The sequence below is a fragment of the Balaenoptera ricei genome, chromosome 4, assembly GCF_028023285.1.
Source record: "Balaenoptera ricei isolate mBalRic1 chromosome 4, mBalRic1.hap2, whole genome shotgun sequence".
NCBI classification, from domain to species: Eukaryota; Metazoa; Chordata; class Mammalia; order Artiodactyla; family Balaenopteridae; genus Balaenoptera; species Balaenoptera ricei.
The window spans coordinates 11,777,585-11,801,136 of NC_082642.1; the positions used below are offsets into that span (position 1 = coordinate 11,777,585).

Consider the following 23,552-nt stretch of genomic DNA (forward strand, 5'->3'; position numbering starts at 1 on the left):
ACTTTATATTTGTTTATTTAAGTTAAAAAAAACGTTGTTTAACTTTTTCTGTTACCCTGACAGAGGTTAAATGATAGATATGATGGGTTCACTTTTCCCTTTCAGAAATGGTTTGAGTTAAAGAAAAAACAAAACCAGAAATAAACAAAAGATAAAACAGGCTTTGAAGCCAGACAATATGGTTTTTAATTCTGACTTTATCCCCTACTAGTTCTGCAATCTTGAACACATTTCTTAACCTGTTGGTGCTTGAATTTCTTCATTTATAAAATAGTATCAGTACTAACTATCCCTACCCTGTTGGGCATTATGAGAACTGTTGACGTGTAATATAATTCCTGGCACATAGGAACCACTGAATTGATGAGAACTGTATTGATGCTGTTTAGGTAAAATGCTTCCTTGAGTGTGAATGGAAGGCACACACCCAATCATTTTTCTCTATCTTCCCTAGACTTCTGAGGTCTCATATGGAGGATATGTAGAGCCTTATCAGGACCCGTTAGTGGAATTCTGTCCAACATAGCAGGATTATGTGGTTTCTGAGGCTTGAGTTTGTCAGGGACTCCATTACCTCCACAAATAACTACTCCTTAAATAGCCACAGTTTGTTATGGGGTAAATTCCTTCCATATTGAAGAGCTTCATATCTTTAGGATATTTTGCCCAGCAGTGGACATTTTACCAAGTCTGAATATGTTTTATCTTTTAATCCTAGATTTTAAGATCCTAGAATATTTTTAAAGGGATGATAAACCATTTTAGTGGCCACTTTTGAAAAATTATAAGGCATGTTCAGACCCCCCCTCCCATCTGGTTGTGTTTCCATAGAAGAAAAAGTCTTGAATTAAGCATGGATTGTGTTCTCTCTACCTTCCTGTAATCAATGACATGACTAAACATTCATGCTCAGTTAAGTCACTTTCAATTTTATTCACTTCAAAACCTATTCATTAAGTTATTCACCAAATTCATTAACTTGTTCATTAACTTATACAACAGATATTTAAGGAAATATGGCATTTCAGTCAATGTTCTGTGTTCACAAATTAGAAACGATGTAAAATTGTATAAGGTATGATCAGTCTGTCCTCAAGGAGATTTCTTTCCTTTTGCTAGAAGGACTCAAGTGTAATAGATAATGGGCCTGTCAAATGTCCCTCTTGGGAGTAATTCGGAAGTAAAACTAAGATAAAAAAAAAAAAACAAAAAACTAAGATAAAAAGTTTATCTAATGGTATTCCCAACCTCTCTTTCCTCTCTTGTGCCCTAATCCTAGTCGTGTTTCCTGCTCTCTCCAACCTTTTCCTAATTAAAGTGTGCGCTAAGGGAAGATGTTGGTGTTTAGTAACTCAAGTGAATGGCAATCATTATGTTACTCTACCAGAAGTACCTGTGAAATGATATAAAATTGAACATTCCTATATAAGGTCCACTAGCTGATTCACTCTCCCAAAGCCACTGAGAAAATTGGCTTCTCTTTGGCTGGTCCATGTTAAACTGTCCTGAACTTCCTGACAAGTCCAGTCTGTGGAAGACATGTCAAAGGTATCAGTGAGTATGGACTGAGGAGACTGAGCTAGGAGCAATCTGTGTCAACACAGCTTCTTCTCAATGTGGTTACTGTAGCAGGAAGGTGATTTTCTGATATTTTAGATAAATGTTTCAATCTTTTACGGTAGAACTGGAGGAAAGTGTTTTTCCTATCTGGATGGCTCTGCTAATAACCATCTGATCAGGTGCAGATAGGCTGATTTCACTTGAAAAAATATATATTTAATTAATTCTATTCATATTAAAGATACTTTAAAAATCAGTTAATATGCTGTAATACATCTATCTTCAATTTCTTTTCTAATGCTAACTTGTTTTAATTCTATTATTTCTCTCTCTCCTAATTGCTTTTTTCTGTCCCAATAGTTGGACAGCATACACGTTCTTCAACGTTTTGAGCCTCTGGAGAGTATGTATAATCCAGTAATGTTCAGCAATATTTGAATCAGGTTTGAATCAGCAACATTTGAATCAGAATTATCTAATATCCACTTTCTTCTTTAGATTAATCAATTTTTAGTGGTTCAAAGAGGAAAGATTGTCCTTTAGAAACTAAGGGAATTATTTTGTATAATTTCATTTATTTGTAAATCAGGTAATCATCAGATCTTATATATTATTTGGTCCTACACTTAGTCCTTCTCTCTACCCCCATCATTCACCTTTTATAGATGAGGGGGAAAAAAGAACAGAAAAACTAAATGACTTAGCAAGAGAAAAGCAGAATCTAGATTTACTGAATTCCAGTCCATGGTCCTTGCTTTGGAAGTAGGAGAAATGAGGACAGTCAACATGAAGCCTGTCCTTTATCAGTAAAGCATTCCTGACCCTTAAAGCAACAACTCTACACATTAGTTGGGCTACAGCATAAAGCTTTTAACTCTTCTTGGTCCTTTTTCTATTTGCAAGTTGCAATGATATTGATCATCTTACCGCAGTTCACAAGCTGACTATTACATGATGCAAAGTATAATCTCATTAAAATATTTTTATAAGTCAAGTTTTCTGAATACAGGTATTATATAAAACATAATCAGTCTTATTCAATATGGTTTCCATCTTTGTTGTTATGTGAAAAAAACATTTTTAAACCATTTTGCCCTGAGCTTAAAATAAATGTTTTAAATTCTAAAGGACTTATATACTTATAAGGGTTATAAAATATTTTGATGTTTGAATCAATTGTGTATGTTTCAAATAAAATTTTTAAAAAGCTGTTTTTCTTTATACCCTAAGAAATGCTGCACAAATACTTCTTGAGGACCATTTTCACTACTAATTTAAGATGGCTCTCTCATTTTGTTTTTTAAGGACAGCAGGTTTTGAAACTAACTATAGATACCATGCTAAAAACAACCTGGAAGAGATAGTTTACATTGTAACTTACATTGTAGGACAGTCGCAGCCAGCTTTATTCAGAATGCTGCTGAGACACTGAGGCCCTCGGGTCATTGACTGTATGGACCCAGAAGTCATGACAATGCAAGAGACCTTTCAGATGCACCAACTTCTGTTGTCCCTGCCCCAGGCAAGAAGTCAGAGAATGGAAGTCTAATCCATTGTTTCTTCCTGATCCAACTCTTCATTGCATGGCTATGCTCCTTCCAAAACTACAGAGGAGGGGATTTCCGCTGGCTCTGCCAGTCAGAATGGAAGATTGGTGGGGAGGGGGAAACCAAATTATTTCACCTAAGAAAAATCACGAAGGGCTTTTTCTTATGGGTTCATGCTCTTCAGTGGTAATTGGTGGGTCAAGCACAGATTAGAGTTGTTTAGTCAGTGACCACAATTCTATCAGTTGTGTCTACTGAATTAGAAATGTACCTATCACCTAGAACAGTAGTCACGTTTATCTAAATGTCTCTTTGGATCCCTGGATAAGGTGTTGCTAAGCATACACTTATGCTTTTAGAATTAGAAGAGATTTTAGATAACTTTACCCATCACAACCCAATGTCTTGCTACAGATTAAAGAGTGTATCAGAAAGATTTAAGTGCCTGATGATGCTGTTACGTTCGGCAGGTGGCAGTGCTGGAACTAGAAAGCAGATGTTCTGCATTACAGTTTGTTAGTCTTCTACAACCTGTGCAGCTCTAGGAAGATTGTTTGCTGCAAGAAGAAAAGCAGCTTTAAATAGCGACCAGCCAGAATTTTGAATTCTACATATGTTACCTACTTAAATGTGTACAGTTTACTTAACCTCTTTGGGCCTCAGTGTTCTTATACATAAAATACATATAATAATACCCCACGGAATTACTTTTAAAAGACATATTATGTTAAGTATGAGCGTTTACTAAATATTAATGTATTAATGTAAATAAATTAATATTAATTTATACATCAAAACATTTTCAAATATTACTAGTGGATTGCATGGTATTTTTCCAAAATGTGAGCTCTTTTTTTATGATTTCAGCAGTTGGTAAAGGTAAAAAGAGTAATAACTCATTAAAAACCTTATGAGAGAAATAGCCTGATCTAATCTATTTTTTTAGTACAGGTAAAACTCATAATAGGTCATATTATAGCATTTTTTCAGTAAAAAAAAACCCAACATTGCCTTTATTTCAGTGGCTACAAATAATTCCTTATGGTCTAACAAATTTGACAAAAGAAATTCATAGAAATATTTCCTGCATTTTTTAAAAGATTCCTTTCTGAATGCCTTATAATCCAGCTAAGTTCATCATGTACATCCAGTAAACTTTTCGAGTTCCCATTTTATTTCACCATATCATCAAGCATTGCTTATGTGATAAAAAGGCCATTGTAGCAAAAAGAAAATGTGGATAAACTGAAGTGTGGGGAGAAAAGAGTGTATTATTCCCATGACCAAGTGACATTAGCATATTTACCCTATAACAAGTGCCAGGGTCCCCCTTTTAGAAGCAGAGTCCTTTTGGTGTCCTAGGATACCTTAAAGAAGACAGTGAATTTAGCCTACAGAAGCTTGTGTGATTATATGGATTGTGTGAAGTGCACAGCACCATACATACCTCCTTGCTTTTTCATGTGGCTTCCTGAACTGGAGGACATTTCCTCCCAATCCCCAGTCCTAATCCTTTGCTATGTTGAAAAGAATTTAGGAATTAGTTCACATCATACCTCTTGACACAAGTTCCCCCTAATGCTTCATTTAAGGATGAAGAAAGAGCATTGGCCTGATAATTTTAAGATGTAGTCCAGCTTAGCTCTTAACTAGTTGCATAGTACCTAACCTTTCCTAACCCTTAACCCTTTCTTCATTTGAAATTACATAACTTCTATGTCCTTTTCATGCACTGTTTTTATGCTATCTCAATATAAACTGCTTCTAATTAGAAGATTAAAATGTGTATTTTAACACTTTTCAATCATCACAAAGTCTCATTCTTGTCTTTCTAGGTCAAATCACTCAATGGTGTATCCAACGTGGGCAGTATTACTTGGAAGTGGAATGGTGTGTTATCTGCAATGAGCGATGCTGACCACTTTGAAGTTCCCTTCCCATTAGACCTGGATGTGACGAAGAAAGCCATCTTTTCTGGAGCTTGCTTCCTCATGGTAAGTCTGTCGCTTTTGAGTTATCTTGAAAATGTTATCCTTTCTCATGAGAAGTAGTACAGGGTGCTGGGAAGGGAATAAATGTGACAACTAGGACATCTCCTGACTCCGCCACTCACTAGGTACATGACTTGTGACAAGATTCAATTGAAAAGGTCAGTCAGTAAATTTTAGTTATTTATTAACCTACACCGAAGCCAAGGGCAGTGTCTAGTACATCTGAAATGCTCAATGAATGTTGAATAAATGAATGACTGAATGAATAAAAGTCCTGTTGTTTGTAAGACATTGCTAGGTATTTAAGGAGACTCAAAGATGAACAGAATAGTACTCTATCCCTCAGCAAGTGTAAAGCAAGAATATATAATTAAAGTATGAAGCTCACCAAGAGTTATTGATATAAAATAATTAATCAGTTTGTACATGTGTGTCATATGATTCTCAAAACTACATCATGAGACAGGTATCAGTTAATCGTACTTTTTAGAGACAAAGCTGAAATTTCATTAGGAGTTCATAGTAGGCAGATGGGGTGCTGAGGAATCTCTTCCCTCAGATGTAATTGTAATGAAGGGAGTTGGAAAGAAAGGGAAAAACATGAAAAGTCCTGGAAGAGAGGATGCAGAACAGGTAGAATTTAGCTGATACAAGAGCTGTTGAGCTCATGAGTCTCAAAGTTCCAACAGAAACTTGGTGAGGCAGCCTGCTGTCTTAACCCTGTTTGCCCAGTCCCCTGATAGGCTGGTGGTCATTGTCACTGGTGTGTGTGGCAGAGCAGGGGGAGGTGCTAGGGCTGGGATGACTGTGGCTCATCCACTCTTGAGGTTAAAGCTGTATTCAGTTTACTCAGCCTTGTGTGTATCTTAGAGCGTCTATCCATGTAACATTTTCTGGATTCTACGGAACCAAAATATGTGTGCCCTAACATAACACATTATAAGGCAAATGATTTATGCTGGAAACCTATATATAAGTGTAGCTTTAAAAAAAATAGTAAGTTCTAAATGCATTATATAATTAGATAGCTTAATAGTTGCCCATTAAATTTTCCTGTGGTTCTTAGTTCTGCTGCTTCTCAACAAAGACCAGTCATGTGAAATCACATAATTTTTCTATATATAGTTGTTAGGTTTACCTTAAAATTTAATTGCAGGCCAGATGGATATGCATCTGGGTAAATATGGAGGAAAAAAATCCTAATGATGAAATAGGTGGGATAATGTAACTGATTACCTATAACAACAGTGATGCTAATGATGATAAGAGCAGCTAGCCCTTTTTAGTGCTTGCTATGTTCTAGGCATGGTTCTGGTTCTAACTACTTTCCATATAGTAATTCATTTAATTCTTATATGTTAGATAAAGTACTATAATAATTCTCATTTTAAAGATGAGAAAACTGAGGTTAGGAATCTTGTTCAAAGTCATCCAGTTAGCTAAATGTCCGAAAGCCACTATCGAAGGTGGCTCCAGAGGCTACACCCTGAACCACCGTGCCATGTGCCTCTTTCATCTCTGTGTGATATTTGGTTTCTTTCTGTGTTAACACAGGAAGAGAAATAGAGTAAAATGGTGGCATGTTGCCTCTAGAAGCCTGTGAGTCTCCAAGGAGGTCTTGTCTGAGGTTACGCTCTCTATGAGCAGTTTGCTTTTCCTTCTGCTGGTGTCCCAGTGGTGCAGCCAATTGAAGACCACTTTTTATGTTATTCTGTCAGTTTGGTGCTTCCCAAGTTCTGTATGTGTTTTAAATATGAACCCCTAAACAATAAGTGCAAATCTTGATTATGAATTCTCAGTGGACAGTTTTTTCCCTACCTCTGGCACAGGCCAGTGCAGTCAAACTTTTTATTAATCCTCATTTGCCAATGGGTGCAACTAAGCCCGTGCGCCACAACTACTGAGCCTGCACTCTAGAGCCCGCGAGCCACAGCTACTGAGCCCACATGCCACAACTACTGAAGCCCGCCCTCCTAGAGCCCGTGCTCTGCAACAGGAGAAGCCACCGCAGTGAGAAGCCTGTGCACCACAGCAAAGAGTAGCCCCCGCTCGCCACAGCTGGAGAAAGCCCGCACACAACAATGAAGACCCAATGCAGCCAAAATTTAATTAATTAATTAATTTAAAAAAGAGAAAAAAGAAAACACACTAACCTCTTCCCTAGAAGAGAAAGTCCTTGAGTGATGTTAACTCTTCTCCTGATATCCAGTAACTTAAATACTATGATATAAAATTAATACATAAATACTAATAAGTCAATATATCTTATGTTACCTGATAAGGGAATAGGAGAGGAAAACAAAGATATTTGCTATACATACAACATATAACAAAGTAAGGAATACTCAGTTGTAATTCTCAATTCTGTAACAGGTCACATGGTCATAGCTGACATTTATAATTGCCTTCTCCCTCTACTTACTACCTTTGCCTTCAGACAGCACTTCAGCTGGTTGTGGTTTTCTACCTGGTGGAGTTACCCAAACCTTCATTCCTAAAGGTCATGGGACATTAGTAGTCCTGTCTGGATTGGGTTATTGTAGTTTTCCATTGACATTAACACAGGGCATAGTAATACCAAGAGATGCCCTAAAGGATCTCCTGTATTCCAGAATATTCTTCCTTACCTCCATTGTTGAGTAGCTGTCCAATATCCCCTTGGTAATCAGGATCAGTCACCTCATCCAGTATAGTTACACCCTTCTTTGCCTGTTGACTCAAAGGCATGAAGAGTCCAAAGTGCCAGGGTGACTGTCTTCACTTTCAGAATAAAGGAATCATTGTTTTGCCTCCTAGTGTAAGCATTCCTCACTCTGGTACTAAGGCTTCTAGGCCAGCAGAGCATAAGGTCACAGGAACAGGAAACATAAGTTTTGCTAATGGGTCACTATATGTGATAGTGGTGCTGCTCCCATTTCCACCCCTAGATTCCTGGATTCATGAATACTGGCTATCGAAGAAACAGCACTGTACTTTGGATGCTGATTCAGAGCATATGTAGCCTCCTGGAGAACCTTGCCCCAGCCTTGCAAGGCATTGCCACTTACTTGGTACTGTAGCCAAATCTTCAAAAAGCTGTTTCACCATTATATCAATCCAGCTTCTTCAGGATGGTGAGGAACATGGTAACACCAGTGAATTCCATGAGCATAGGCCCATTGCCACACTTCTTTTGCTGTAATGTAATGTGTGTTCCTCAATCAGAAGCAATGCTGTGTGAAATATCATGTTATGGTGAATAAGGCATTCTGTAAGTCCACAGATGGTAGTTTTGGCAGAAGCCTTGCATGCAAGGAAGGCAAATCCATATCAGAGTAAGCGTCTATTCCAATAAGAACAAAACGCTGCCCTTCCATGATGTAAGAGTCCAATGCAGTCAACCTACCACCAGATAGCTGGCTGATCACCTCATGGAGTGATACCATACCGGGGACTCAGTGTTAGTCTCTGCTGCTCGTAAGTTGGCTACTCAGCCATGGACATAGCCCAGTCATCCTTGGGGAGGGGAAGTTCTTGTTGCTGAGCCCGTGTTGACCTCTATCCCTCCCACCATGGCCACTTTTTTCATGAATCCAATGGGGAATGATGTGTGGCTGGGAAAGGAGTTGGCTGGTAGAGCAGAATGTCGTATCCTAGTTGCATGATTATTAAAATCCTCCTCTGCTAAGGTCACCCTTTGATGAGCATTCACATGGGGCACAAATAACGGCATGTTTTTTGTCCATTCAGAGAAGTCTACCCACATACCTCTTCCTCAAATTTCCTTGTCACCAATTTTCCAACCGTGTTCATTCCAAGTCTCTAACCATCCAGCCAAATGGTCATCCAGCCATTGACCGTAGCCCATGAATCAGTATCATGCATCTGGCTTTTTATCTTTGCAAGCAAAGTGAACAACCAGGTGTCCTGCCCAAAGCTCTGCTAACCAGGAGGATTTTCTTGACCACTGTCCTTCAGGGCTGTCCCAGAAAGGGGCTGTAGTGTTGCAGCTGTCCATGTCCAGGTGGTGCCTGCATATCATGGGGAACCATCTGTAAATCAAGCCTGAGTCTTCTCCTCCTCTGTGAGCTGATGGTAGGTGCATTCTGAGAGAGAGAGAGAGAGAGAGAGAGAAGGCAATGTGGCAGGAGTGGGGACCATGGACATTTGGGCCATTTCTTCATGTAATTTATGCCCTCTGGGCCTGCTCAGGCCCAATCACATATATACCATTTGACGATGGAGTGCTGCAGTGCACACCCAACTTTAGGGCTTGCTGGGTCAGATAACACTCAGTTCATGACTGGTAGCTTAGGTCCCATGGTAATTTGGTGGCCAGTGCTTAAGAGTTTGGTCTCTGCTAAGCCCCATAGCAGGCCAAGAGCTATTTCTCAAAAGGAAAGTAGTTCTCTGCAGAGGATGTCAGGATTTTGCTCCAAAATCCTAAAGGCCTGTCAAAGACTCCAAACAGCATCTCTGTATGTTACTGACATTTTAAACACCATTGGATCTGCTGGGTAACATGGCAGAGCAGCTTACATAGCAGACCAGACCTGTTGCAGAGCCTTCTCTTGTTCTGGCCCAACTCAAAACTATCAGCTATTCAGGATACTTGGTAAAAGAGCTGGAGTAACACACCCAAATGAAGAATATGTTGCCTCCAAAATCCAAAGAGTACCATGAGACACTGTGCCTCTTTTTCTTTTCTTTTTTTTTTGTTTTTGGTCATAGGAGGGGCCAGATGCACCAAGTTATCCTTCACCTAAGAAGAGATACCTCAACATGCCCTATACCATGGAACTGCTAGAAATTTCACTGAGGTAGAAGGCCCCTGAATTTTTGCTGGATTGTTTTCTACCTTCTGATATGCAAATATCTTACAGATAAGTCTAGAGTAGTTTCTGCTTCTTGTTCACTAGGTCCACTCAACATAATGTCATCAGTACAGTGGACCAGTATGATATCTTGTGGAAGAGAAAGGTAATCAGGATCCCTGTGAACTAAATTATGACATGGGACTGGAGAGCTGATATGCCTGTGAGGTAGGACAGTGAAGGTATATTGCTGGTGTTGCCAGCTGAAAGCAAACAACTTCTGGTGGACCTTAGGGACAGAGATGGAGAAAAAGGCATTTGCCATATCAATAGCTACATAGCAGGTACCAGGGGACGTGTTAATTTGCTCAGAGCAATGAAACCACATCTGCTACAGCAACTGCAATTGGAATCACCACCTGTTCAAGTTTACGATAATCCGCTGTCATTCTCCAAAATCCTTCTGTCTTCTTCACAGGCCAAATAGACAAATTGAATGGGTATGTGGTGGGAATCACCACCTTTGCATCTTTCAAGTCCTTGATGATGGCACTAATTTCTGTGATACCTCCAGGTATACAGTATTGATTTTGGTTTACTATTTTGCTAGGTAAAAGTGACTCTAATTGGCTTTTCCTTGGCCTTTTCCACCATAATAGGCTTCACTCCACAGGTCAGGGAACCAGTGTAGGGATTCTGCCAGCTACTGAGTATTTCTTCCAGTTACGCATTCTGAACTGGGGAAATAACAACAGGGCGGTTTCAGGGACCCATTATTTCCTTTTCTTCAATGCACAGTTACCCTAGTAAAAGGCCATAGGTTCCATAGGCAAGGCTTAGGGAAATATTAATAGTATAAATTTTTGGTAATGTCTCAGGGTCCTTCCTCCAGGGGACCCGGCCTCCTCTTTATTCAAGGACTTTTGAATCTATAAACTGACTCAAGTCCGGGAGTTGATTGAGTGTTAGTAACCCTCTGTTTTTATGATTCAGTTTTGACTGTTGTTCACTTGACCTAGAACTCTTCTACTGCAAGTGTAAGACATCAGGGAGTGAAGGAAGGTAGGGGAACTGACAGTGCAGCCCAGTCTAATGTCTCTCAAATTAAAATACAAACAAGCAAACTACAGTGCTGACCAGATCCCAATATGTGGACTGGCCTGATTAGGGCCAAAAGACTCCATATGCATCAATCTAGCAAGAGTATTTTCACACCTATGCACTACTTTTAAGAAATAAATGGTTTATAAATAAAAATTAGGTACTTAATTTATCATAAGCAGCAGTATTTCCTTATGATTAAAATAAGGACTATGGAAATAAATATCCAATTAGAGTTAGCGTCCCAGCTCTACCACTTGTTACTCCGTGCCTCACTTTCCTCTTAGATCCATGCTTGGGGGAGTCATATTAACCTCTCTATGCCCTAGTTTTCCCCTGTGTAAGATAGGAAGAATAATAGTACTTACCTACATGAGTTGATTTGACGATTAAATATGTTATTATATATAAAGTGCTTAGGACCATGCCTGGCACACAGTAAGCACTACAGAAGTAGTAGCTATTATTATGTTACTAACTTTTCCTTTTTAAAGTGAAGGTCTGTTATTAACTTGATATATGAGATTGCTATGACGCCTGCCATAGTTCAGTTTTTTAGAAAGCATTTAATTGCATTCCTTTGTAAAAAATACTTTAAAGTATTGTTTCTAGTTTGATTTTGGATCAACAGAAATAGAACAAATGTATCCCCTACAGCTAACCCTTAAGCTAAGGATTTCTTAGAGCAGAGGTTCTCAAACTTAATTGTACATCAGAATCACCTGGAGCGTTTGTTAAAGTACAGATTTCTGGGCCCATCTCCAGAGTTCCTCATTCAGTACATTTAGGGAACAACCTGAGGTTTTGCATTTCTAAGTATTTCCAGTATAATGCTGATCCTGCTGGGCTGGGGATGACTCTTGAGAGCTGTTGTCTTAGTGAACAAAATTCAATGTTTGTTAAGGAAAGAATTTTGAAAATTTAGTTAAGTTTTTCTCTCTGTGTATATTATGTCTATATACATATACATATATATAGTAATTACTTGAAAGCTGTATGAAATTGTTACTATGTCATTTACTATACAGTTGAAAAGGTAAATCTTACCAAATAAAATAAGTACATATACTTAGAAAGTTTAACATTCATGTAACATTTCTAATTAAGTTGCCAAATATTCCAAAGGAATATGTTCTTTTATTTTATAACCATGGCATTCTTCTTGCCAAGAATTCATTTTTTTTTCAAAACAACTAGTTACTCATTCTCATATTGTCTGACAGGTAATCCATATGATTACTACTCATTTAAGGGAGGAGGATTTCTTGGGTGTTCTTCTTTTTGTCACCAACCTCCAGGGAAAGCTCTGCTAAAAAATAAGCAAACAAATCTCTTCTTACTTCTGATTTGTGTGTGTGTGTGTATGCCATTACTTTTAATGAGGTCTAATCATTTTTATGATAAAGTATAATTGTGAAGTATTTTAAGCTATGTGATATCAAATTTTTAATAAGTATTAGTTGCACAGTAATAGTAAATAATTTAAAGAAGGGGAAGGCCAATCAAAACAAAAGGGAACTTGTATTTTGTAAATAAGTTTTTCTAAGTTTTCTAAGTGCATAAAGTAAAAAGCAGGACAACTTTTACCAGATTCCTTTGTTCTTCCCTCTGTTGTAAAATCATATCTAGGTTCTGACTCTCCAGTTTTATCATATGTGGTATTTTTATGACACACTGTTTAAGAATGTGGGAAGGAAATAGGTTTTGAAGGGTAAAAAACTGGGAGCAACAGAAATACAAAATTGAACCAGTAATTATTTTATTACATTTTCTTTTCTTACTGAAAATATGGATGTGTGTTATTTAAGCAATCACTTCCTTAAGAGAAAGGATTGATTTATCACTCTTTGTTAATTTATATAGTGTCCCAGGATATAAAATAATGTAGAGCTTCTCATTTGGTCAAATTGTGGAACAAAACTTGGAATTCTGCCAAATGATCAGGCAGATAGTACTCCAGATCAGGTGGGACACCAGGCTTCTGACACCATGAGACCACAGTGTCACTGGCTTTAAAAAACACATCTGTGCAGCCCATTTAACTAATGGTAGTCATTTTTGTTTCCTTCTTAGTTTTTGGCACTGTCTTATTTTACTGTACAGGTCGTAGACCTCCACATCTGGAACTGATCTAGTTTTTTTTTTTAATTGAAATAGTGCTAAGTTCATATCCATGCCTCACAGTTTCATGGGAGTTGGTATTTTGAGGATTATTAGCCAAACCACTCTTCTAATAGCGTTTTGATTTCATCCATCCTTAGGGAATTATGAGTAAGTGCTAAATAATTAAATTCAGTCATATTATCAGATATAAAAAATATATAAAATTATGTCATTTTTGCTTCAGAAATCCAAATATGACCAGGGTTTGATTTCCTGTCTCTGTCCTTTTTGGACAAAATCCTCGATGAAGCCTGTGTAAGCCTTGATAAGTAAGGGTAATAATTCCCTCTTTTTAGGATTTTTGTTATGATTAAATAAGCATGTTTTACCATTATTATTTTATTTATATTATTAATACAGCCTTGATTCTCACCTATAAATATTTTTATGGCTTTCAGATGATGTGTAAGTACTCAAAGTGGAAGATAAATTTCTTAGAAAAATAATGAGAAAGTAAAGTTTTACTAATTCTAAATATTGGATATATCTAATCTAGCATTTTCCACACTGAGGAAATAGATGCTCTCCTACAATACTGGTGTATATTTGTAACATATTTTTGATTTTTGATACTCAATTCAAATAACAACTATAATTATTTACATGTGTATTTATGTAAATAAGCCTCACATTTTCTAGATTAGTTTTCCAACAATATTTTCCAAATTTTAGTTTTTGTGAAGACTTGTTGAAGACTTGTTCTAAGTTGAGAATCCATAATTCAGTTTAACTTTTACCTCTCAAAATATGTGATGACTTTCCTTCAGAGTACAGCAAGGAGAATTCGAGAGCATTTATACAACCATGGGATTTATAACTAGAAGAAACTTTAGTATTCTTTAATAGGTAAAATATTGTTTTACAGAGAGTATTATTTTATACATAAGAAAACTGAGGCTCCAGTATTAGTTAATTAATGTTCACTGACACTGTGGACAGGTGTGAGGTATTACTTTTATACCCACAATCTTTCACAGGATTTCCAATTCTCTTCCCTTTGTTCAAGGGGATGTAAAAGTGTCCAGGACAATTGTGTTGTCCATAGGTCCATGCATGAAGTGAGCGGAGGGGGTCATGCACAAGGGCAGCTCATCCATAACATCCCTAACACTACACTTCTAGGTCTCACGTGTTCACAATTTCTCTCTCTTTTTTATTTTTAATATCGTTTTCACTCCAGTTTAGAATTAGCATGGTCTTCCTTTTTCTTTTACTGGACCTTGTACAGAATAGAGTATTCTGATTCACATTACGTGTAGTGTGTCTGTCTCTTTTTCATACATATGCTTGAGGGTGATGCTTCTCAATACCGTGCTGTCACACAAGTTTCCAAAAAGTAACCCAGTACAACAGACAACAGCTTACAATGCTCTGGAACCATTTTATGGGCCACAGTGTAATTTGTTCAGAATTTAAAAGTGATACCAATGAAAGATTTTTCTTATTCCCTCTAATTCACATTTACAGGACATAAGAAGCTAATACAATACTGAAATACTAAGTGGTACAAAGGAACTACAAGAATACTATAAAGCTCAAGCCACTGTCTGTATCTCTGTCATTTAGCAGTTAATATAGCAAAACTATAAATAAATTGTATGCACACCATACAATTTTTTTTAAAATAAATATATTTTATTCTTTGCCAGGAGACTCCATGGAAAAAGGTAAACAGTATATGAACATAGAAAGCATTGTTAAACAATTTCAATGTACAAACAGAGCCAGTGAAAGTACATCACAGACTTGCTAATACATCAAAAAAAAAATTTTTTTTCTACTAGTGCTTAAATGAGAACTAAGAAACTGACACTTGGATCTGTTAACCACTCCACCCCAGCCTCCACTCTGTTCATAGTGATTGATTGAACCAGGCCAGAGGACGCAGATTCTCTGCCGGTGACTTTGGGAGGCAACGCAAAACCCCCCAGTATCAAGCAGGAATCAGGAAGGATACAGAGTTACACGGTGCATACAATTATCTTATACTTAATCTTATCTTACCATTAACTTAGATAATTATATAACTTTACTGAATAAGTGCTTTTTAAATGAAATATAGTTGATTTACAATATTGTGTTAGTTTCAGATGTACAACGAAGTGATTCAGTTATATATATATATTTTTTTCAGATTATTTTCCAATATAGGTTATAACAAGATATTGGATATTGTTCCCTGTGTTACACAGTAAGTCCTTGTTGCTTAGCTATTTTATATAGAGTTGTGTATCTGTTAATCCCATATTCCTAATTTATTCCTCCCCACCCTCCCTTCCTCTTAGGTAAAAATAAGTTTGTTTTCTAGGTCTGTGAGTCTGTTTCTGTTTTGTAAATATATTCCCTTATATTATTCCTTAGACTTCACATATAAATGATATCATAAAATATTTGTCTCTGTCTGACTTACTTCACTCAGTATGATAATTTCCAGGTCCATCCATGTTGCTGCAAGTGGCCATATTTCATTCTTTTTTATGGCTGAGTAATATTCCACTGGCCATCTGTATGTCTTCTGTGGAGAAATGTCAGTTTAGGTCTTCTGCCTGTTTTTTGATTGAGTTTTTTGTTGTTGTTTTATTGAGTTGTATGAGCTGTCTGTATATTTTGGATATTAACCCCTTGTCAGTCGCATCATATGCAAATAGTTTCCACCATTCTATAGGTTGTCTTTTCATTTTGTTGATGGTTTCCTTTGCGGTGCAAAAGATTTTAAGTTTGATTAGGTCCCATTTGTTTATTTTTGCTTTTATTTGTTTTGCATTGGGAGACTGATCTAAGAAAGTATTGCTACCATTTATGTCAGAGAATGTTTTGACTTTCTGTCTGATGTTCTGGTTGGATGATTTCCATTATTCTATCTTCCACATCCCTTATTTGTTCTTCTGCATTATTTAGTCTGCTACTCATTGCTTTTAGCTTGGTTTTTATTTTGGCAATTGAGTTGTCTAATTTTGATTGGTTCCTCTTTATAGTTTCTACTTCCTTTTTACAGTGATCTGCATTTCTATTGATAATCTTTCTTAATTCCTTTAACATTTTTATTACCTCCTTTTTGAATGGGGTCTAGTAGACTGGAGAGATCTGTTTCATTGTTTGTTCTTTGAGGGGATTTCTCTTGTTCCTTTAATTGGGAGTAGTTCCTCTGCTTTTTCATTTTACTCAAGTCTCTCTGCCTCTGTGTATTTAGGAGAAACAGTTATATACTGTGGTCATGAAGGGCTGTTTTTATGTGGGAGAGTCACTGTGTAGACCATGTGAGTCCATTATTTTTGGTGCCAGGGCTGTTTTGGGTATGGATGCCTGCCACAACTTTCCTCAGAGTGTGCTGGCTATTATTGCCTTGACAGGGGGTGTGTTTGGTTTTGTAGTGATCAGAGCCTGCACTGGAAGTTGGGTGGGGCCTCCTCTTTGATCTGTGGCTGTCACAACCCTGTCAGGGGCAGGTCTGCTCCCCAGCTGTTGGAGTAGAAGCCCTGAGATTTGGGTTCAATAAAACTCTGTTGCCCTTAGTGTGTGCTCTGTGCCTAAAGAGGTGAGTGCTGAAGCAAGTGAGGCCTGTGTGGTCACAGTGAGCCTGTGTGCCACCTGTGCTGGTGTCCTTGGTTTTTCTCAGAAGTAGCCCAAGGTCACATCCCTTTCTCCATTGTGTTCATCCCAGACCTAGTGTTAGGCTGGTGCAGGGGGCAGGAGTGCTGTGGCTGCAGGAATCAAAGTGGTTGTACCGCTGCCTAGAACCTGACCTGCCTCTGTGGTAGGCCTCTCGTAGGGCCTGTCCGCCCCAGATCCAGCTCCAAGATGCAGTGTGATATAGGTGGGAATGGAATGCTCCTGCTGGGAAAGGAACCACTCCATACTCCTCCCCAGGGGCTGTCCTCCAGGGACATGCTATTCTGTGATGCCACCCACCACCTGATGTGCAGGCTAACAAACTCTGCTGCTGCTGGGCCTGCCCCCTGGACACACCCCTGCTGTGGGAGAGTTAATAATCACTCTGCCCCTGCCCTCAAGCTCACAAAGCTTGCAGCCTCTGGAGCCACACCCCACCATGGCATGCTGACAATGGGGCTCCCATGGCATACCCACACCCTGCCCTGCACATGCTAATATTGGAACTCCTATGGCATACCCGCACCCCGCCCTGCATGCACTTTGGCAGCCCAGACCACACACCAGGCCCTTCAGGCTGTCTGTGTGCAGCTAGACTTAGTCCTCTACCAGGGTCCATCCACTGAAGCCCTAGTTTCAGTGCCTAGGCACTGCACGTACTAGCAGCCCCACCTGGCGCACATTTCGGGCTGGGAAGGGCAGGGATGTGAAAGCCATCAGCTCCTGTCTCTCTCTGCCCTGATTGCTAGGCAGGCAGATACCATGCCCCTTCAACTCTCTGTCTGTCCTAGTGAACCTCCCAGCCAGCAAAGGGGGTTCCCAGGGCAAGGGAAACTTTCCTGTTTCACAGCTCCCTCCCAGGAGCACCAGTCCCATCCCAATGCCTTTTTTTTTTTTTTTTTCCATCTTGCCCAGTTACATGGGGCTCTTTCTTGCAGCTTTGATTGTATAAGAGGTCTTCTGCCAGTTTTCAGTTGGTTTTTTGTGAGAATTGTTCCACATGTACAAACATGATGTGTTAGTAAAGGGAGGTGAGCTCCACATCCTTCTACTCCACCATCTTGATCTCCGCCTTTAACAGTTTTTTCCTACTGAATAATTTCTTGCACATTGAAATTACATCCATTTATGACAGCACTTATCGCAGCTTGAACGTAGGCAGGGCCTATGACTTGCTTCTAAAATAATAGAATATGAAAATGAGATGGGATATCTCTTCCTTGATTAGGTTAGTTATATGAAAAAAGTCATAAGATGTCACTCTTAGCTGACTAGAGAGAGACTTTTCTCTATTGCTGGCTCGAGGGAGAAAGCTGCCAGTTTGTTTGTGAGCCCAGGGAAAGGTCCAGGTGGCAAGGAACTGCAGATGGCCTTCAGCTGACAGCCAGCAATAAAACAGACATTTCAGTCACACAGCAGCAAAGAAGTGAGTTATGTCAACAAACTGAAAGAGCTTGGGATCAGATTCAGCCACTCAAGGGTCCAGATGATAATTCAGCCTAGATAACATCTTAATTGATACCTTGTGAGACCCTGAGCAGAGGACCCAGCTAAACTGTGCCTAGACTCCTTACAGAAATTGTGAGATAGTAAATGTATGTTGTTTTAAGCTGCTAAGTTTGTGGTAATTAATTACAGAGCAACAGAAAAGTAATACAATCAGCAAAGTCAAATTGCAATCATTTGAGCTTGCTTTACCATTTTCTATAGTGCTGTCTCATAAACAGTTGCAATTGGATTTGTGATTTTTTTAATTAATAAAAATATTTTATTTTTCTGGATTTGAGGTCTTTGTGGTATTTATCAATTTTCTTAAATTTTAAATTTGTTAAATATGTATTTCTTTTATAAGTCTTAAGCAGTACTCACTTTCATACCTAATTTTGTACTGTTTTTCTTAAGGAAGGCTTGCAAAATCCTACCTGCTTTGACCCTTCAAAACCTGGATTCACCCTGAGCACTGATCATACTCTCTAGTCCTCGGACAATCTTGCACACCGACTGCAAGCTCCTTAAGCTGGCACAGATAGACTAATTCCTCTCCCTGGCTGATCAGGAGTCCTGCCTACATCACTAGGCAAAACTGGCTGAACCAACAAAGGGACAGATTGGAAAGCCTTACTGACTTTAAATAGCCAGAGGAAGTGCCCTTCTCCCTGCCAGGGCTGAGACTCAGCTCACTTTCCCAGAGACACCACATAGTAGGGGACGCTAGCTAGGGGGATCCCACCACAAGTACCTGGCCCATGAGGTTCTCTTCTCCCCCACAGGGCACAAGACTTCTCCCCAGCCCAGAAACACCATTCTGCTGGCAGCACTGGCAGACGGCATCATGCCAAGATAAATACACAATCTAGGAAATGTTCTTTGTCCCATGCACCTTAGAGGTGTGAGATCACTCAGCCTAGGGAAGCTCCTTCATCTCCTTCAAATTGCATTAGCTGAGACCAGTGGCAGCCTCAGGTTACAAGCTAAGAGAAGCAGCAGACAGCAAAATAGCACTGCATAGACTTTGAAAATTAGATTGTCATTGGAACCACAGCTCACAGAATTAGGCCAAAGATAAACAGAGGACTGATGCTAAAACAAAATATTAATAGGACCCAGGGCTTCCTTAAAAAATAGCCAAAATGCCCAGGATACAGTAAAAAAAATATTCACCCATTATACAGAGGATGGAAAATTAACATGAATGAGAATAGAAAATTAGCTGACACCAACACCAAGATGAGTCAGATATTGGATGATCTGACAAAGCAGCCATCATAAAAATGACTTTTACAAGCAATTACAAATTCTCTGAAACAGATGGAAAAATAGAAGATCTCAGCATAGAGATAGAAGTTACTTAAAGGAACCAAATGGAAAGGATAGAGCTGAAAAATACATTAAAAAATTCTTTTAAACTCACTAGATGACAGAGTATAGAATCAGTGAACCTGATATAATTGACCTAATCTGAACAAAAAGAAAAAAATAGACTGAAAAAAAGAAAATGAACAGGACTTCAAGGACCTGTGGGAAAGTAACAAAGAACCCAACCTTTGTATTGTCAGAAAAGACAAAGAGAGAGGGGCTGAAAGGGTATTAAAAAATAACGGGAGTGTTTCCATAATTTCTCTTTCATATTTTTCATCATTAGTGTATAGGAATGCAAGAGATTTCTGTGCATTAATTTTGTATCCTGCAACTTTACCAAATTCATTGACTAGATCTAGTAGTTTTCTGGTGGCATTTTTAGGATTCTCTATGTATAGTATCATGTCATCTGCAAACAGTGACAGTTTTACTTCTTCTTTTCCAATTTGTATTCCTTTTATTTCTTTTTCTTCTCTGATTGCCATGGCTAGGACTTCCAAAACTATGTTGAATAATAGTGGTGAGAGTGGACATCCTTGTCTCGTTCCTGATCCTAGAGGAAATGCTTTCAGTTTTTCCCTATTGAGAATGATGTTTGCTGTGGGTTTCTCGTATATGGCCTTTATTATGTTGAGGTAGGTTCCCTCTATGCCCACTTTCTGGAGAGTTTTTATCATAAATGGGTGTTGAATTTTGTCAAAAGCTTTTTCTGCATCTATTGAGATGATCATATGGTGTTTATTCTTCAATTTGTTAATATGGTGTATCACATTGATTGATTTGTGTATATTGAAGAATCCTTGCATCCCTGGGATAAATCCCACTTGATCATGGTGTATGATCCTTTTAATGTGTTGTTGGATTCTGTTTGCTAGTATTTTGTTGAGGATTTTTGCATCTATATTCATGAGTGATATTGGTCTGTAATTTTCTTTTTTTGTAGTATCTTTGTCTGGTTTTGGTATCAGGGTGATGGTGGCCTCATAGAATGAGTTTGGGAGTGTTCCTTCCTCTGCAATTTTTTGGAAGAGTTTGAGAAGGATGGGTGTTAGCTCTTCTCTAAATGTTTGATAGATTCACCTGTGAAGCCATCTGGTCCTGGACTTTTGTTTGTTGGAAGATTTTTAATCACAGTTTCAATTTCATTACTTGTGATTGGTCTGTTCATATTTTCTGTTTCTTCCTGGTTCAGTCTTGGAAGGTTATACCTTTCTAAGAATTGGTCCATTTCTTCCAGGTTGTCCATTTTATTGGCATAGAGTTGCTTGTAGTAGTCTCTTAGGATGCTTTGTATTTCTGCGGTGTCTGTTGTAACTTCTCCTTTTTCATTTCTGATTTTATTGATTTGAGTCCTCTCCCTCTTTTTCTTGATGAGTCTGGCTAATGGCTTATCAATTTTGTTTATCTTCCCAAAGAACCAGCTTTTAGTTTTATTGATCTTTGCTATTGTTTTCTTTGTTTCTATTTCATTTATTTCTGCTCTGATCTTTATTTTTTCTTTCCTTCTGCTAACTTTGGGTTTTGTTTGCTCTTCTTTCTCTAGTTCCTTTAGGTGTAAGGTTAGATTGTTTATTTGAGGTTTTTCTTGTTTCTTGTGGTAGGCTTGTATTGCTATAAACTTCCCTCTTAGAACTGCTTTTGCTGCATCCCATAGGTTTTGGATTGTCGTGTTTTCGTTGTAATTTGTCTCTAGGTAGTTTTTGATTTCCTCTTTGATTTCTTCAGTGATCTCTTGGTTATTTAGTAACGTATTGTTTAGCCGCCATGTGTTTGTATTTTTTACAGATTTTTTCCTGTAATTGATATCTAGTCTCATAGCATTGTGGTTAGAAAAGATACTTGATAGGATTTCAATATACTTGAATTTACCAAGGCTTGATTTGTGACCCAAGATGTGATCTATCCTGGAGAAAGATCCATGCGCATTTGAGAAGAAAGTGTAATCTGCTGTGTTTGGATGGAATGTCCTATAAATATCAATTAAATCTGTGTGGTCTATTGTGTCATTTAAAGCTTGTGTTTTCTTCTTTATTTTCTGTTTGGAGGATCTGTCCATTGGAGTAAATGAGGTGTTAAAGTCCCTCACTATTATTGTGTTACTGTCGATTTCCTCTTTTATAGCTGTTAGCAGTTGCTTTATGTATTGGGGTGCTCCTATGTTGGGTGCATAAATATTTACAATTGTTATATCTTCTTCTTGGATTGATCCCTTGATCATCATGTAGTGTCCTTCTTTGTCTCTTGTAATAGTCTTTGTTTTAAAGTCTATTTTGTCTGATATGAGAATTGCTGCTCCAGCTTTCTTTTGATTTCCATTTGCATGGAATATCTGTTTCCATCCCCTCACTTTCAGTCTGTATGTGTCCCTAGGTCTGAAGTGGGTCTCTTTTAGACAGCATATATACGGGTCTTGTTTTTGTATCCATTCAGCCACTCTATGTCTTTTGGTTGGAGCATTTAATCCATTCACGTTTAAGGTAATTACTGATATGTATGTTCCTATGACCATTTTCTTAATTGTTTTGGGTTTGTTTTTGTAGGTCCTTTTCTTCTCTTGTGTTTCCCACTTAGAGAAGTTCCTTTAGCATTTGTTGTAGAGCTGGTTTGGTGGTGCTGATTTCTCTTAGGTTTTGCTTGTCTGTAAAGCCTTTGATTTCTCCATCGAATCTGAATGAGATCCTTGCCAGGTAGAGTAATCCTGGTTGTAGGTTCTTCCCTTTCATCACTTTAAGTATATCATGCCACTGCCTTCTGGCTTGTAGAGTTTCTACTGAGAAATCAGCTGTTAACCTTATGGGAGTTCCCTTGTAATTTGTCATTTTTCCCTTGCTGCTTTCAATAATTTTTCTTTGTCTTTAATTTTTGCCAATCTGATTACTATGTGTCTCGGCGTGCTTCTCCTTGGGTTTATCCTGTATGGGACTCACTGTGCTTCCTGGACTTGGGTGGCTATTTCCTTTCCCATGTTAGGGAAGTTTTCAACTATAATCTCTTCAAATATTTTCTCGGGTCCTTTCTCTCTCTCTTCTCCTTCTGGAACCCCTATAATGCAAATGTTGTTGTGTTTAATGTTGTCCCAGAGGTCTCTTAGGCTGTCTTTTTCTTTATTCTCTTCCACAGCAGTGAATTCCACCATTCTGTCTTCCAGGTCACTTATCCGTTCTTCTGCCTCAGTTATTCTGCTATTGATTCCTTCTAGTGTAGTTTTCATTTCAATTATTGTATTGTTCATCTCTGTTTGTTTGTTCTTTAATTCTTCTAGGTCTTTGTTAAACATTTCTTGCATCTTCTCGATCTTTGCCTCCATTCTTTTTCCGAGGTCCTGGATCATCTTCACTATCATTCTGAATTCTTTTTCTAGAAGGTTGCCTATCTCCACTTCATGTAGTTGTTTTTCTGGGGTTTTATCTTGTTCCTTCCTCTGGTACATAGCCCTCTGCCTTTTCATCTTGTCTATCTTTGTGAATGTGTTTTTTGTTCCACAGGCTGCAGGATTGTAGTTCTCTAGATTTTTTGATGATGGCCATTCTGACTGTTGTGAGGTGATACCTCATTGTGGTCTTGATTTGCATTTCTCTAATAATTAGTGATGTTGAGCGTCTTTTCATGTGTTTGTTGGCCATCTGTATGTCTTCTTTGGTGAAATGTCTATTTAGGTCTTCTGCCCATTTTTTAATTGGGTTTTTTGCTTTTTGATATTGAGCTTCGTGAACTGGTTGCATATTTTGGACACTAATCCTTTGTCTGTTGTTTCATCTGCACATATTTTCTCCCATTCTGAGGATTGTCTTTTCATTTTGTTTATGGTTTCCTTTGTTGTGCAAAAGCTTTTAAGTTTAAATGGGCCCCATTTGTTTATTTTTGGTTTTATTCCCATTACTCTAGGAGGGGGATCAAAAAAGATCTTGCTGTGGTTTATGTCAAAGAGT

At 38.2% G+C, this 23,552-nt stretch overlaps 1 protein-coding gene across 10 annotated transcripts in view; it reads left to right on the forward strand.

The window, feature by feature from the left end:
- LOC132364512 (phospholipid scramblase 4-like) overlaps window positions 1–23,552 on the forward strand; it is a 68,471-nt gene that overhangs the window by 12,643 nt on the left and 32,276 nt on the right. For 5 of the 10 annotated variants that reach the window (XM_059920152.1, XM_059920143.1, XM_059920145.1 and 2 more), the window contains one exon: window positions 4,943–5,101. In XM_059920152.1, coding sequence (XP_059776135.1) covers window positions 4,943–5,101 — 159 coding nt within the window. Of the gene's footprint in view, window positions 1–1,920; window positions 2,005–4,942; window positions 5,102–9,808; window positions 11,985–14,939; window positions 15,203–15,289; window positions 15,428–23,552 lie in introns of those variants that run through there. The other 5 variants (XR_009502828.1, XM_059920144.1, XM_059920146.1 and 2 more) reach the window with 4 other exon arrangements.